Here is a 13079-nt window from a genome sequence, read left to right as displayed (position 1 = left end):
TGCTTTTCTCTCCCTTTTTAAAACGAACTATAAGAGTGCCATCTACGTTAAGCGCTCACCGCTGTCTGAAAATAAGTGGGGCTTTACTTAAGACTTGTCTAATATTCTTTTAAGGGAGTGTATATCTTTTAGTGACCGCGTTTGTGAATTGCTTATTATTAGTGCCTGTGTGTTTCTCTAGATGTGGTTTTAAATAAATAATTATATCTCTTTTACACCAAGCCCTGGTCAGTGTTTACTTGTTCTATTGTGTGCTCTTGACCTATTGTGAATACTCTGTATACTGCCTAACTCTTCTTGAGGGAAGTCTGACTGCTCAGCCACAGCTACCAAGTGAATCTGTGTGGTACAGACTGCTACCAAGTGGGTTTACTGCCAAACACTTGTAGTCCTAAATCTTTTGCAGTGGTCCCAGAGGGAACTGCACAGGTTTCTGCCTAACACTCCCCTTGCCCTTGGTCAGACCACAATGTCATCACATTCACTTTCAAAAAACAAACCTCGCCTAAAACTACACCACACCTGGCCCCAGCATCTCTCGCAAGGAACACTTGCAATATCAAATGCACCAACCTACTCCCTTTGCTAGGTCCCATCACGGAGTACACTCACTCATCTGTCAATCCAACTGACATGGTAGATCTATACAACACCACCATCCTCCACACCATCAATCAAATCGCCCCACTCAAACTTGCAAACCCAAACCTAAAGCTCACCTCAACTCCTGGTTCTCACATAACCTGAAGGATCTCAGAACCAACAAACGTGCCGCCGAAGCACTATGGAAAGCCTCACCAAGATCTTCCTTACCTCTGCATAAAAATACAAGCAAGCTATACTCCAAGTAAAAAGTTCCTCGTACAACGAGCGTATAGCAAATGCCAACTAGTCCATCCGAAACCTGCCAAAAAGACGGAATTTGGTGTACCAACATAGAGAACGCCCTCACAGACAAAATTTCAATGCTGCAAACTAAAATCGCCAACAGAAAAGATAAGGTGACTATGCCAAACACTGACACAGACACCTACACCAGAGCCATTCCTCCCCACCTATTCCAATTCAGACCAGTCACCACCACTGAGGTCACCAAGATTATTGCTAGCCTAAAACCTTCCAGGTGCCAAGGTGACATCTGCCCCTTGCATCAAAGATTGTGTTACAGAACTTGCCCCTTTTATCACCTCTCTCATCAACAACTCATTTGCACAAAGCACTGTCCCGAAGAACCTAAAGGAAACCTGGGTCCTCCCACTTCTAAAAAAAAACATCTCTCGATCCGAATACGCCTACCAACTTCAGCCCTATTACCACGGTCCCTTTCCTTCTGAAAATCCTAGACTGTGCTGCTTATATTCAAATTCAACAACACCTTGAAACAAACAACCTCTTAGGACTCCGCCAATCGGGCTTCCAACCCAGACATGGCACGGAAACGGCACTCCTAGACCTTAAAAACCAAATGGATGCCATAATCGATAATGGGAACCTAGCCATCCTACTGCTCCTACACAGTTCCGCGACCTTTGAACTGGTGAACCACATAATGTTGTGTCAGCACCTAGCCAGCGCTGCCCAATTCTCATCAAGTGCTGTCTCTTGGATTTAATTCTTTTTCTCAGAGCGGACAATGAGAGAATTCTCCAATATAGCGAACGCTGCCCCTAGCCCAGTCCTCTGCGATGTACCCATGCGATCTTGCGTGTCACCAACGTTGTATAACATATTTACCAAACCTCTGCTCGACCGACTAGACGAGCCTGGAATATCATATAGGAACTACGCGGATGAGATGCAGATCCTACTGCACCTTTCTGGAGACTATGGGCCTCATTACAAGTCCGACAGTAGCCGTGCCGGTAAAACCGCTAGCCTGCTGCTGGACTTGTGAATTTTTCCGGCGTCTGGCTTCACGGATACACCAGGGCATTACAGCCCCGGAGGCCCGTGAAGTCAGGCGCTGGAAAATGTAAATCCCCATTCCTATTTGTCTACCGTAGGACTCAATGGGAATGGGGAGCACGGAAGCACACAGACTCATAGTGTGCCAGTCCGGTAACAATGATGCGGTAGGCTTACCTGCACCGTTGTTCCCGGACCGGCACACTGTAATGAGGCCCTATGACAAAGACTCCATCCTACTCAACAATCTCTATCAAATGATCCAATCCTGGATGGCCCAACATGAACTTTGTCTAAACGACGACAAAATGGAGCTACTATAGGTGGGCTCTCAAACAAGCCTAAAAAAAACTAGACCCCAGAAACAAATCATTCACAATTGACTGGAACAATATCACTGTCTCAAAAGAAGTCAAAACCTTGGGTGTATACCTTGACTTCTCATTAACTCTAACCAAACAAATCAATGCAACTGTCTCACCTGCATCCTACACAAGCCAAACTTATCAACGCATGCAGACCATACCTCTCACCTGACAGCTGCCTGACCCTAGCCATAATACCCATCCTGTCTGTTTTGCTAGCTGGCACTTCGACCACTAGCATTAAAAATCTACAAGTCACACAAAACAATGCCCTCCGAGCTGCCTTAAACATCCCTAGAAAATAATGCACGCTGGCTGCCGGTCCAGGACAGAATCAGATTCAAAACACTAGCAATCACCCATAAATGTCTAACCAACACCGCACCCAAATATCTCTCCAATCTGCTCACCCATACACAAACCATCGGGCCTACTCAAGCTACATCAGCTCACCTGCTTAGTGTGCCTAAATTCAAAAGAACTAAAGCTGGAATCGCAGCTTCCCGGTCATTGCTGCAAAATGCTGGAATGCTCTCCCGTTAGCCATCAGATCTGATCCTTCCCACTCCTCATTCCGCAGAAAACTTAAAAAATGGCTCCTCTCAGCGAACCCTTAGTATTCACACCTCCTCTGTCCTCCACTTCACTGCCTAATGTATACCTAGCCTCAACACTGTACCGAGAATCGAAGGCTTAGATCCCCCACTTTGTAAATTGTAAATTTGTAAATTTGCAAATTGTATTTTCCATTTGTATATTTTGTATATATCGTAAACTCTGCAAAGACGCATCTGTCTTTGAATGCTTGTGCTGCATGTGGCCTGTGGTGACAACTGCAAATCTTTTTACCCTGTATTTCCAGGGCCCAGATACCTACGGGTTAGGCGCGCGCTATAAATGCCAAATAAAATAAAATAAAAATAAAATAAATAAAATAAAGACATCCTGACAGAGTCCTTAGTGCTATTGTTAAGGTAGGGCAACCCGTCATAGAAATAGGGCAAAATAGGTTTTCCTTTTGTTTACTTTTATAATAAAAGCCTCATACTTCTGTACCTTTATACCCGTCACAGAAGTTCCCAGTTAAAATAAGAGGTACCAGTAGACAATTAAAAAATATATGCTTGAAATACTTGATCAAAAGGCCCCCACTGTGAGGCATCCATGAAAAGTTGTATTATAGCAATGTTCTGTATAAAATAATTGGAGCTCAGTCGTAAAGTGCAGGAGATGAATTAAGGTGGGTTGGAGGGCACATAAAGGGTTTGCTCATGTGCCTTCGGCCTCATCAGATGTTGCTTTTGAATGAGCTATGATCTCCATCCTCTGGTTGGCATTATTCCTGCACTTTGAGAATGGAAGTGACTGTAAGAGTAATGTTTCTGCTTAAGCACTTTATCTCCAGTATCTGTTGATCCACAGAAATACCAGAAGACGTGGATCAAGGGGACTCATTTAGTAACATATACGATGACCCCAGGGCACCAGAAATTAAGAAGGAAAGAATTGACAAAGGTAAATTGAGTCTCTTGCTTAATGCTAAAAAAAGACATTTTGTACATATGATTGCTTCAGTGCAATAACACCTAAGCAGACTGAAGTATTATTGACGCCGTCAGCAGCGTGTTTAACCATTCATGTATGTTCCATAGGGCAGTGGATCCTGGCTGGTTCAAACGAAGACAATTCGATAAATTACCTCTCAGATGACCCTCTGATAACCTACATAAAGGAAGAGGAGAACGACGATTTGGGTGAGTTTTTCATATTTTTGTATTTGAAATCATTATTTTTATGTAATGGGCTGTGTGTGTAATACAAACTGGGTATATATTTACCTATACACCTTAGGTTAGAGAACACTCTTTATGTGTGATCAGATAGCAATGATTTTGCTTGTGAAGGTTGAGGCTCAGGGGATGAAGTGGAATTGATATGGGAACTGTGGCGGACCAAAAGAAGGACTCAGACCTCGTTAAGATGCCTAGTGGGCCAGCAGCACATGCTGTGTTCTGCTGGCTTCATCAAAGAATCTTGTGAGACCTCACCTAGTACTGATCTTTTCAATGGCGACGAGTCGGAAAGCCCTGAGGCCTGCAGAGTGACCGCCGCAGCAGCTGCTGGCAGCCGACTCTCCAGATCTCCTTGCCGTTGAGAGAGCTGTTGAGAGCGGCAGGGACCTGGTTGGTGGCAGAAAGAAGAAGTTATCCCGGACAGTGAACGCGACGGTGAGCTAAGTGGGGGACCAAAACGCCACCACGTCCACAGTGAGGTGGCCGTACACAGGGAGGTGTGGAGGCTAATTTGTCCCGCGCTGCCTTCTGAAACGGTTGTGTGGTGAACAGCGAGCTGCACCAGCCAACGGATATATCAGAGGAAAGAACCCTATTATGTGCCCCATTATGTAAAAATGCCCATGGTAACAAGAACGCGTTACCGAAAGTCAGTGAAATAAATAAAAGTATAGCCTTTGCCAGTAGAGTACATACAGGATACATTTTCATCACTAAAGAACAAAGAAGGTAAAGAAAACTAGTTTCGGCCTGCAACAAGGACAAAAGAGACTAGGTTTTAGGCAAACAATCACAAGAAAGACAAAGGAGACTATGGGAACAGAACAGACAACAACTATTAAGGAATAACAAGCCATAAGAAGTCATGGCCACGACAAGCATTCCTCCTCCCCAACCTTTCTTAGCTGAAACAGGAAACCCCCCCAATAACATGGGAAAGATGGAAAAGAATGTTGACACCTGTTTGCCATGGGGTGAGACAAATTTGCACCTGCAAGGAAGCATACCTTACTGTTACACAATTTGGGTATAGAAGGACTCAGTGTGTTTGAGGGTTTATCAGAACCAACAACTGAGGGTGCTGGAGATCTGGATGATTTTACAAGGGCAGTCAAGATGTTACAAGAACACTATGAACCAAGGAAAAATTTGACATTTGAGCATCACGTCAAGAGCCACTGGAACCAGTTGAAGGTTATACCGGACACCTTTCGTTAAGCCTATTCTGCCCGGCTCAAAATGGATCCTGTATGAAATGCAAGCGCAAAGGACACTTTGCTCAGGTTTGCAAGGAGGGAGCAGTGAATTCTATTGAGTAAACCCTGCCCAAATCGGAGCAAGAAGTGGCACACCTGTCCCAAACAGAGCAAGCCCAACAATGCCCAACATGTATTTGAAATCTCGGCTCTCGTTTGAGGCAACAGAGGCCCCTTGGACGAATTTCATATCAATGGGAAAACATTGACAATGAAGGTGGGCAGTGGTTCTCCTTGGACTATAGTCTCTGGTGAAACTTTCACAAATGTCATTGGTTGGAAAGTACAAGACCACATGGAACATGACATCCGTCCTCATGGTTATGGAGAGGTTGAAATAGAGATGTTGGGGAAATTCAGTGCCAAAATAGAGTATAAGGGCCGCAGTTGTGCTGCAGAAGTGTTTCTGGCAAAAGGGGGGATCATCCCTTCTTGGATGGGATGAACAGGTGAGTCTTGGTATTCGTATCCAAATGAATTAACAGGAACCAGTATCAATTGCAGAGGATCAGGACAGATGGGCTAGCGAGTTCCAAGAGGTTTTATTGTTTGTGCTAGGTGAACTCAAGGCTTTTGAACATCTCATAAAGCTGAAAAACAGTGCTGTTCTGTAAGTTCATAGTTATATTTCTGAGGCTTGTGGAATCTGCTTAGATCACATGCTGTGTATAGGTCGACATCTACTGGAAGCTGCGGAGTATTACAGTTTGTTTTTCGAAACTCGAAAATGGGCGTCGACCTAGGGCGTGCCAGTAATACTATCCCTAGTGCGACGTCCACTGTACCCATGAACCCTCACGCGTGTAGGACCCTCATATTGTTTTTTTCTGCCATACTTGTCGGAAACATAGTTGCGGAGTTCCCTGGCTTTCAGCCATTTGTCATTAATTATTCAAAAATTCCCTGTTCCTCTTATCCCACGTCGAAACTTCGAAGATCGGCGCCGGTACTGAAGAATGAACAGCCGTCGAGAATGCACAAAAGACTTTGGGCCTCGGAAGGCCTCTGGCCTCGGCCCTTTCCTCGGAAGGCCTCTGGCCTCGGCCCTGCAAGTAGGGAGAGTGGGGGGTGGACAAACTCACACTCCTTTATTTTCCTACATACACTCACCCGCCACTATATAATAACATATGGAGAGTACTCCTTTTAAATTCTGCCCCAAGTGCAACCGTAAGTTCCCTTGGGTAGATAAGCATAACACCTGCAATCTGTGTCTGCCGAGGGACCACCCTGAAGCGAATTGCAGAGCGTGTAAGCTCTTTAAAGCTAAGACACTAAAGGACCGCTCCACCAAACGTTGGGCCCACTGCGCCAGGCAGATCGAGGCTATGGAAGCTGTGGGTTCCTTCAGTGATGGCAGCAACGCCGCCGTATCGGACGGCGAGGGCACAGGAGTGTCTTTAGACACCCAAGCGCAAGCCCCTGACCTCGGAGGACTGTCCGGCGGGGCAGTTATGGGGACTACACCCGGCGGCATGAGCACTACCCACACTCATTCATCTAAACACACTAACCCCTCCCGAGACTTGACACGCGTGTCGAGCGATCGGCAGAAAAAGGCACAAAGAGAGCGGTCCGCAGAATCGGTGTCCTCTGGGCGCTCCAGATCTCGATCCCGCATGACACCCAGCAACCGTCTAAGATTGCTAAGAGTGCCACTCTTTCTAAAGTCACAGAGGTATGGTCTTCAGAAGACGAATCCGATCTCCACCCCCAAGCAGCATGTTCAAAGTCGACTCCGGCAGTTCGTTCCACGCTTGAATCCGAGTCTCGACGACCTCCCTCTAAAACTTCAGAATCTAGTGGACCCACCCCCGAATCTCGTCGCCAGGCGTCGAAAGTTTCAGGAAAAGCCAAAACGTCAGGGAAACATGCCGCTACACACGGCAAAGGGGAGAAACAACAGAAAAAAGCATCTGAACACCAGGTTCAGAAGCACAAACATAAATCTTGTGACCCTGTCACTAGGCCTAAAGTTGTCCCCCCAACTCCACTGGATATGGGAATGGAAGAGGAACCTCAGCAAGAGGTCTTCATTCCCAGTTCCAAGGAATGGAGCTCTGAAGACATCGACAGAGTGATGAGGAGAATGTCTTTTATGGCTAATGTTTATGAGAAAAACCCTGATTACTTCCTGAGCTATCAGAACACCCCTGCTACCTCTACTCCTTCCGGATCCAAAGACCTTCAGCCTCCTAGTAAGAGACCGCGTACTTAGACTCCAGTTGAGGGCCTGATTTCAGACCCACTCACTATTCAACCTTATCATCAGTATGCTGAAGGTCCAGACATACAAATACTGGACGACCAGGCAAGGGTTGAATATTATGGGGATGATGAGGACCAGGATGAGGAGGAGGAAGACGAGGCAGAAGCTTATAGTCTCGACTCCCCTATTCCCAAGGATCCACCAGTCAATGACTCACCTGTGGATAATCAGCCATTACTGAATGAGGTCTTAGCTAAAGTTGCAGAGCACTTTCAGATAGACACTCAAGGGGCTCAAGAAGAGAGGGACTTTGCAGAGCAAATTATGGGGGATAGGAAATCCGTTGCCCAAGCCATGCCAATTCTGAAATCCATTCAACACAGAATTGACCCCTCTCTTCTCACCCCTAACCTTACCTGGGCAGTCAACCAAAGAATAGAAAAATTATTCACGGCCGCCCCCTCCAACCCACTTTATATAAGGGGTCAGCTTAAACCCGACTCATTGGTGGTCACAACCACCAGGAAAAGAGCGGGGACACCTCTAGCATCCTCTGAAGCTCCCCCAGACAAGAAGAGCAAAAAGATCTATGGGCTAGGAAGGAAAGTTGCTTCCACCTCTGCTTACCAGGCAAGAATTGCTAATACCACCACTCTGCTGGCAAGTTCCAATTGTCACCAATGGGAGCAGGTGGCTGGCCTCATTGCCTCCGTGCCTGAACCTCTAAAGGGCCAGTTGGCCCAAATTGCATCAGAAGGGAGATCAGTGTTTGGATGCATTCTCAAAGTGACGTTTGACGCAGCAGACAATGCAGGCCGGCTCATTGCTGAGAGCACAGTCATCAAGAGACATGCTTGGCTGAGGCAGTCGGGGTTCAAACCCAAGACCCAAGCCACACTCATTGACATGCCAGAACCAAATGTCTTGTTTGGGAAAGCGGTGGAAGAGGCACTCAAAACTGCCAAAGACGAACATGAGACCCTAAAGTCCCTGGGACAACTAACCATAAACCTATGAACCAACGAGGGAATAATAATTTTCGTCACTCTCGCGGCCAAAATTTCCAGAGAGGGTCTAATTACTTTCAAGGACAAGGGACATTGTGGAGAGGCAACCAACAGGCTAGCCAGAGTTTCGCCAGAGGGCAAAAAAGGGACCGTGGTAAAGGGAGAGGCAGCCCAGGTAGAGGCGGTACGCCTCCCAACAAACAGTGACGCTCCGCTCAGGGTCCCTTCCCATGCATCCCCAGTAGGGGGGTACATTTCCAGCTTCACCCACTCGTGGGTAGGGATCACCTCGGACAGATGGGGGTGCTGTCCACAGTGTCCGCGGGATACTGTATTGAACTGTTGGAGCGCCCCCACGACCATCCTCCAAGACAGAAAATACACTCCTTGGAGGACCAAAGAATCCTCCTCGAGGAGATTGTCATTCTTCTTGCAAAAGACGCGATAGAACTCGTCCCGGGCAACCAGGTAAACAAGGGTATTTATTCAACTTACTTCCTTGTGCCAAAAAAAATCTAACAATGCGACCAGTATTAGACTTACGCCCTGCAAACAAGTATGTCAAGCCTCAAAAGTTTCGCATTACTACACTCCCAAGAGGTAATCCCCCTACTAAAAAGAGGAGATTGCATGGCAACATTGGACATGAAAGATGCCTATTTTCATATTTCCATGTTCCCAGCGCACAGAAGATTCTTGCACTTCAAGGTGGACAGTCAGCACTACCAGTTCAAGGTGCTGCTCTTCGGTATAGCCTCGGCTCCAAGGGCATTCACCAAGGTACTGGTGGTGGTGGCGGCGCACCTACGCAGGGAGGCAATCCCAGTATACCCTTACCTGGACGACTGGCTCATCATGGGGGAGACCCCAGTAATTTGCAGATCCAACATCCAAAGAACGATCAACCTCCTCTTCGAATTGGGCTTCTCAATCAACGAGAAAATATCACGCCTGGTGCCAAGCACCTCCAAACAGTTCCTAGGAGCTGTCCTAAACACTCAAAAGTGGTTGGCCTTTCCATCAGAGGAAAGAATTCGGAATCTGTTACTGCAAATTCTTCAATATCAGCCCGGTCGTCAGATAAGGGTTCGCAAAGCGATGTGTTTGCTAGGCATAATGGCGTCATGTACTCACCTGGTTCCCCACGCGCGCCTGCGCATGTGACCCATGCAGGAATGGTTGGTGAAACAGTGGTCTCAGGCAAGTGGTCAGTCTAGTGGTCGTTTCGCCAAAACTAGTACAGAGTCTTCGCTGGTGGACAAGGGAGAACCTGTCAAAGGGGAAACCCTTTTACGATCCAGAAATACAGGCTGTAGTCACTACAGACGCATCCCTGTCAGGGTGGGGAGCACACCTCCTTCACCACACAGCTCAGGGTCTCTGATCACACACAGTGGCCAAGAATCACATCAACCTGCTAGAACTCCTGACAGTCTTCAGAGCGCTTCGAGCATTCAAACCCCACCTATCAAACCTGTCAATACAGATCCTAACAGACTGCACGAATGCGATGTTTTACATAAACAAACAGGGGGGCACTTGTTCGCCAAATCTGTCCAGGCTTGCCCAGAAAATTAGGATATGGGCACTCAGACGGAACATTTACCTGTCGTCTCAACTAGGGATCTCAATTCACTAGCGGACGCTTTGAGCAGAGACCCCCTTCCAGAGGAACACGAATGGTGTCTACACAAAGAAGTTGTGGGAGATCTTCTCATAGTGGGGTTTCCCCTCTGTAGACCTATTCGCCACAAGCGAAAACAGACAATGCCCCGGATTCACATCCAGGTTCCCCCAGCCAGGCTCCATGGGGAACGCCCTATGGATGAACTGGTCAGGGATGTTTGCCTACACTTTTCCACCAACCCCTTTGATGAGGAAGGTGGTCAACAAGATGCACAAGGAATCGATGACGCTCATCCTAGTTTCTCCCATGTGGGCGAGACAATCGTGGTTCCCGCACCTGCGCAAGATGGCAATGTGTGAACCCATCAGACTCCCGTGCTGGCACAACCTACTCTCCCAGCACGGAGGACAAACCGCGCATCCTCAACCCAACTGAATGAACTTGGCAGCATGGCTCCTTAAGTCATAGAGTTTGGCCATCTCAACCTACCACAGAGATGCATGGATATCCTAAAAGAATCAAGGAAACCGAATACGAGACACTGTTACTTTGATAAGTGGAAAAGATTTGTTATTTGGTGCCAGAATAAACAAATCAACCCAGTTGATTGCACTCCTTCCAATATTGTCACCTGCATGCTCCACTTACTGGATGCAGGGTTGGTATTTAATTCACTCCAGGTACATGGGGCGGCGCTGTCAGCCTACGCCACCTCCCATTACAAGATGTCCTGGTGGAAGGTGCCAGTTGTCAAAGCCTTTATGGAAGGGGTGAAGATACTCCACCCTCCAATTTCTAATCCTCCACCAGGGTGGGACCTTAATGTGGTGCTTGTTAAACTCATGGGCCCCCCCTTTGAACCCATGCATGAAGCTAGTCTCAAACACCTGACTTATAAGACCACCTTCTTAGTAGCCATTACATCCATAAGAAGGGTCAGTGAAATTCAGGATCTGTCAGTGAAGGATCCTTTCTTTTCTGTTCATAAGGATAAACTGGTTCTACGAACTCCCCTAAGTTCATTTCAAAATTCCATGTTAACCAGTCCATTGAGCTTCCGGCCTTCTTCCAGGAACTCAAAAGCTCTGCTGAGGTGAAACTACACACACTAGATGTGCGAAGAGCGGTCCTCTACTACGTAGACGAGACCAGACCGCTGAGAAAGACAGATCAACTGTTCGTCTCCGTAGCTACAGGCAGAGAAGGAGATCGTGTCTCTAAAGGTGCCATCTCTAAATGGATAGTCAAATGTATCCAGCTGTGTTACTCCCTTTCAGAAAAAACACTGCCTTTTACGCCAAGAGCCACTCTACAAGAGGCACTGGGGCCACTCTAGCTTTCATTGCAAATTTACCCTTTGACACCATTTGCAAAGCAGCTACATGGAGCTCTATTCACACCTTTACTCAGCACTACTGCATTGACACTCATTCCAAGACAGATACTCAAGTGGGACAAGCGGTTCTAAGACATTTGTTTACTCATGACCCTTCTCACATCCCACCTCCTTCTTCTAACACTGCTCGCTAATCTATGCACAGCATGTGATCTAAGCAGATTCCACAAGCCTCAGAAGGGATACATTACTCACCGTAATCGTATTTCTGAAACTTGTATCTGCTTATATTCACATGCACCCGCCCTTCCTCCCCTCTGAGAGTAGGCTCATGGTTGCTTGTAGTCTTATCTATCTATCTGCTTGTATACTCTGTACTCACGCTACTCCTCATGCTACCTCATGTCAGAAAAAATACAATCTGAGGGTCCTACACGCGTGAGGGATCATGGGTACAGTGGACGTCACACTAGGGATGGTATTACTGGCACGCCCTAGGTCGACGCCCATTTTTGAATTTCGAAAAACAAACTGTAATACTCTTCTGCTGCTTCCACTAGATGTCGGCCTATGCACAGATTGTGAATCTAAGCAGATACAAGCATCAGAAATACGATTACAGTGAGTAATGTATCCCATACCATGGAAACAAAATAAGATCACAACAGACATGGAGATAGATATTTAAACGGACAACAGTTTATTATGCATGGCAGCAGGGGAAGTCACTAACAAGCCAAGCCCCCAGCACTCAGCTGTCACACTAGCACTAGCAATGAGAGCCCTCTCTAGCAAATGGGAAATCTGCACCCTCTAGCAATGAGAGCTGCAGCACACTACCCCACTCCCTCCTCTGAGAGCACACTTGTTCTTCTACTGAACAGAAATCCACTGTTTATACATAGTGGCATTGACATACATTACATGCGTAGAAGCATTTCATCATAGCATTGCTTCTACCTACATGCATACATTGCTATAGCATGAACTGTACTGGACATACATTTATCATGCTATCTCTGTGCTATCACAGTCAAGGTTGTATTCTCTGTGCTAAAGGATAGCTGACAGTCTGCCAAGAGACACTCGCTGTTATAATAACACCTCTACACTGTGTCGAGCTGCGTTCAGCATTTTCGCATTTCCTTCCGTACTCAGCAAAGCCTGATTCATAAACGACAAAAACAAACCACTATTAGCGCTTAAAAAAGAATGTGCGCTTTATAACAAGTATATCTTTCTGCATGGCTCTCAGCAAACGTTGATTCATGATAGCTAAGAACAAAGTATAGTGCTAAACAGAATTTACATTAATGCATGAATGGATTAGCTAATGCTAACTATAAAAATATGTAGATTGACAAACCGTCCTTTTAGCATGTGCTAATCTATTCTAGGACAGTAATGCTAGGCAGTAGACGCTACATTGACATCAGGCAAGTTACATGACAAAGGTCAGTCAACACATGGATATAAAGAAGCAAGTAGTGTAGCTAGACACTCAGGCATACTAAGGCAGTAACATGGACAGTGCAATATTCTCTTAGTGCAAGAAGGCAAATCTTTGGCAATTTACCCTGG

General features: G+C 46.4%; 1 protein-coding gene across 6 annotated transcripts in view; it reads left to right on the top strand.

The window, feature by feature from the left end:
- Positions 1-13079, top strand: part of PAICS (phosphoribosylaminoimidazole carboxylase and phosphoribosylaminoimidazolesuccinocarboxamide synthase) — a 1368496-nt gene that overhangs the window by 225395 nt on the left and 1130022 nt on the right. For 5 of the 6 annotated variants that reach the window (XM_069631609.1, XM_069631606.1, XM_069631607.1 and 2 more), the window contains exons 4-5: positions 3693-3785; positions 3923-4024. In XM_069631609.1, the coding sequence (XP_069487710.1) occupies positions 3693-3785; positions 3923-4024 (195 nt within the window). The remainder of the gene's footprint in view (positions 1-3692; positions 3786-3922; positions 4025-13079) is intronic. The other variant, XM_069631608.1, reaches the window with a different exon arrangement.

This window comes from Ambystoma mexicanum, chromosome 6q (genome assembly GCF_040938575.1).
Source record: "Ambystoma mexicanum isolate Mex_15411 chromosome 6q, UKY_AmexF1_1, whole genome shotgun sequence".
Classification (NCBI taxonomy): Eukaryota; Metazoa; Chordata; class Amphibia; order Caudata; family Ambystomatidae; genus Ambystoma; species Ambystoma mexicanum.
Note: the sequence above shows the minus strand (reverse complement) of the source record. Positions and strands in the feature narration are given on the sequence as shown.